The sequence below is a fragment of the Myotis brandtii genome, unplaced genomic scaffold (genome assembly GCF_000412655.1).
Source record: "Myotis brandtii unplaced genomic scaffold, ASM41265v1 scaffold743, whole genome shotgun sequence".
Classification (NCBI taxonomy): domain Eukaryota; kingdom Metazoa; phylum Chordata; class Mammalia; order Chiroptera; family Vespertilionidae; genus Myotis; species Myotis brandtii.
Window position 1 is genome coordinate 1,577,492 of NW_005370960.1, and position 3,020 is coordinate 1,580,511.

A 3,020-nucleotide genomic window follows, 5' to 3' on the forward strand; every position below is an offset into this window, starting at 1 on the left:
CCGGTGGACACATCGGGAAAGCCGGCTCTCCACAGCTTTTTTGTTTGTTTGCTTTTAAAAATATATCTTTATTGATTTCAGAGAGGGAGGGAGAGGGGGAGAGATGGAAACATCAATGATGAGAGAGAATCTTTGAGCGGCTGCCTCCTGCACGCCCCCTACTGGGGATCCAGCCCGCAACCCGGGCCTGTGCCCTTGACCGGAATCAACCAGGGACCCCTCAGTCCGCAGGCCGCCGCTCTATCCACTGAGCCACACCGGCCAGAACTCCACAGTTGGTAGCAGACCCTGCGGTCCCACCACGCTGGGCACCAGAGGGGACACAGGCCTGCAGGGGAGGGTGGCAGGTGGGGCTGGGCGTGGGGCTTTGCAGGCTGAGTAGGAGTTCTCCGGGAGGAGGGCCACAGGGTGACCAGCAGCTCAGCAGGAGGGGTGGCTGGGACATGCCTGGTGGCCAGGGCCAGGCTGAGAGTGAGAGGCAGGACCTGGGGTGGGAACCTGGGGCTGCTCAGGCCCCTCTGAGCACCTGTCCCTGCAGGTGGCGGGCACGGCAGCTGGTGAAGAACATCCCCCCCTCGGACATGGCCCAGATCAAGGCCAAGGTGGCCGCCATGGGGGCCCTGCAGGAGCTGCGGCCGGACTGGGGCTGCCGGCGGGCCTGGCTGCGAGACTACCTGTCCTCCGTGAGTGCCAGGCTGGGCCCGAGGGGCCTCTGCCTCTGAAGTTTAAGTGTTGTTGTTGTTGTTGTTTAAAATATATAGTTTTACTGATTTCAGAGGAAGGGAGAGGACGAGATAGATAGAAACATCAATGATGATGAGAAAGAATCATTGATCGGCTGCTTCCCACACACCCCCTACTGAGGATCGAACCCGCAACCGGGAATCGAACCTTGGACCTTTTGTTCCACAGGCTGAGACTCTAGCCATTGAGCCAAACTGGCTAGGGCATTGTGGAGGTTTTTGGTTTGTTTTATATTTATTTTTTTAAATATATTTTATTGATTTTTTTACAGAGAGGAAGGGAGAGGGATAGAGAGTTAGAAACATCGATGAGAAACAGATGAGAGAGAAACATCGATCAGCTGCCTCCTGCAAACCCCCAACTGGGGATGTGCCCGCAACCAATGCACACGCCCTTGCCCAGAATCAAACCTGGGACCCTTCAGTCCGCAGGCCGACGCTCTATCCACTGAGCCAAATCAGTTAGGGCCTAAATTTATTTTTTTATTGATTTCAGAGAGGAAGGGAGAGGGAGAGAGAGAGATAGGAACATCAATGATTAGAGAGAATCATTGATCCGCTGCCTCCTTCACACCCCACACTGGGGATTGAGCGCAAAACCGGGGCATGTGTCCTGACCGGGAATCGAACCATGACCTCCTGGTTCATAGGTCAACTGAGCCACGCCCGCCAGCCTGAAGTTTAAGTGTTTTCACTCAGAACCACTGGCCTGGGCTTCAGGGAGCACCTGCTCCTGGGCCCTGCTCCCATTCCTGCCCCCCCATTCTAAGGCCAACCCCTTATTCTCAAGAACACCGCCCCCCAATCTCAGGTGCAGTCCAAACCCCTGTCCTCAGACACAGCCCCCCCAAGCTCAGTTGGCATCCCGGCCAGAGCTCCCCTTGGCCCTCAGTGGGCGGGTGCTGCCCGCAGGCCCCCGGCCTGGATTGCAGGAGAAGAGGCCCAGGGGCGTTGGCACGGGGGGGAGGGGGGCCTGGTCCCCGCTGGCTGCTGCCTTCTCAGCGTCCATCTGCCGAGGTCCAGGTCTGGCCTGAGGAGCAGGCAGGGGCCAGCGTGGAGGGCGGAAACCTGACGTCTTGGCCCTTAGGCGGTGAGGTCTGTGCTGGCCTCAGGGGAGCGGGTGGCCCAGCAAAGGCGGCGCGTGCACCCGACGTGGGTTCCCAAGGTCAGGGGGGCTGTGCCGCTCACCCAGAGTGGCTGCCAGTCGAACATGGTCCCAGACCCCGTCCCAAGCTGCCCCCATCTGTGCTCAGGCCGCCGACAACCCTGCCGCCTCCAGCCTGTTCGCTCAGCGCCTGAAGTCGCTTCGGGACAAGGACGGCTTCGGGGCAGTGCTCTTCTCCAGCCACGTCCGCAAGGTGAGCGGTGGGCGGTGGCGGGCGGCCTGGCGGTCTCCCAGCTGCCCTGACACTTGGGAAGTGGGCAGCTCCAGCCCAGGCAGGGAGAACACAGGGCGGGGCAGGGGGTGCCAGAGGGGCACTGAGCCCAGCATCTGCCCCCAAGGTGAACCGCTTCAACAAGAGGCGGGACCGCGCCCTGCTGCTCACCGACCGGCACCTGTACAAGCTGGAGCCCGGCCGGCAGTACCGGGTGATGCGGGCCGTGCCCCTGGACTTGGTGAGCCTGTGGGGGCGGGAGCAGCGTCCATGGGCCCCTCCCCTCCCCCCTTCCTGGGGTGCCTGGAACTTCCTAGAGCAGTCTCCGCTCAGGATGCCCCCACCACCACCAGCAGCAGCCTGCATGGCTTCCTGCGGGCACAGCCCCGTCCCCACACTCCCTACTCAGCCCCCAGGTGGGCCCTCTCCCCACACCTGTGCGGCTGGGAGATCTCCCTCCCCCCAGTCCTGTGGCTCACTGGCCCCGGGAGCCCCAGCTCCTGTGCCCTCGGGGCAAGGATTGGCCCAGGCGGGTCCAGGTCCCTGTGCAGACCAAGGTGGGTGTGGCTGCTTAGGAGGAAGGCCAGCCCCTCAGTCCCACCAGTACCGCAGGCACTCACTCGAGAGCACAAGGCGGGAAGGGGACCTGGGGACCCACGGAGGAGCAGCGGTGGGGCCCTAGAGGCTGGGTCCTGGGGGTCAGAAGGAGGACTTGCTCCCTCTGACCCTGACCCTGACCTGACCCCAGGTGACGGGGCTGAGCGTGACCAGCGGGCGGGACCAGCTGGTGGTGCTGCACCTGCAGGGCCAGGACGACCTGGTGGTGTGTCTGCACCGCTCGAGGCCGCCGCTGGACAACCGCGTGGGGGAGCTGGTGGGCGTGCTGGCCGGACACTGCCAG

The 3,020-nt window shown here is 62.6% G+C and overlaps 1 protein-coding gene across 1 annotated transcript in view; it reads left to right on the forward strand.

Annotated features, from left to right (window-relative positions):
* MYO1G (myosin IG) overlaps positions 1-3,020 on the forward strand; it is a gene marked incomplete at its 3' end in the record, with an annotated part of 18,279 nt that extends 15,259 nt beyond the window's left edge. Inside the window, exons 17-20 of the mRNA XM_014530535.1 lie at positions 276-683; positions 1,997-2,101; positions 2,247-2,360; positions 2,868-3,020. Coding sequence (XP_014386021.1) covers positions 276-683; positions 1,997-2,101; positions 2,247-2,360; positions 2,868-3,020 — 780 coding nt within the window. The remainder of the gene's footprint in view (positions 1-275; positions 684-1,996; positions 2,102-2,246; positions 2,361-2,867) is intronic.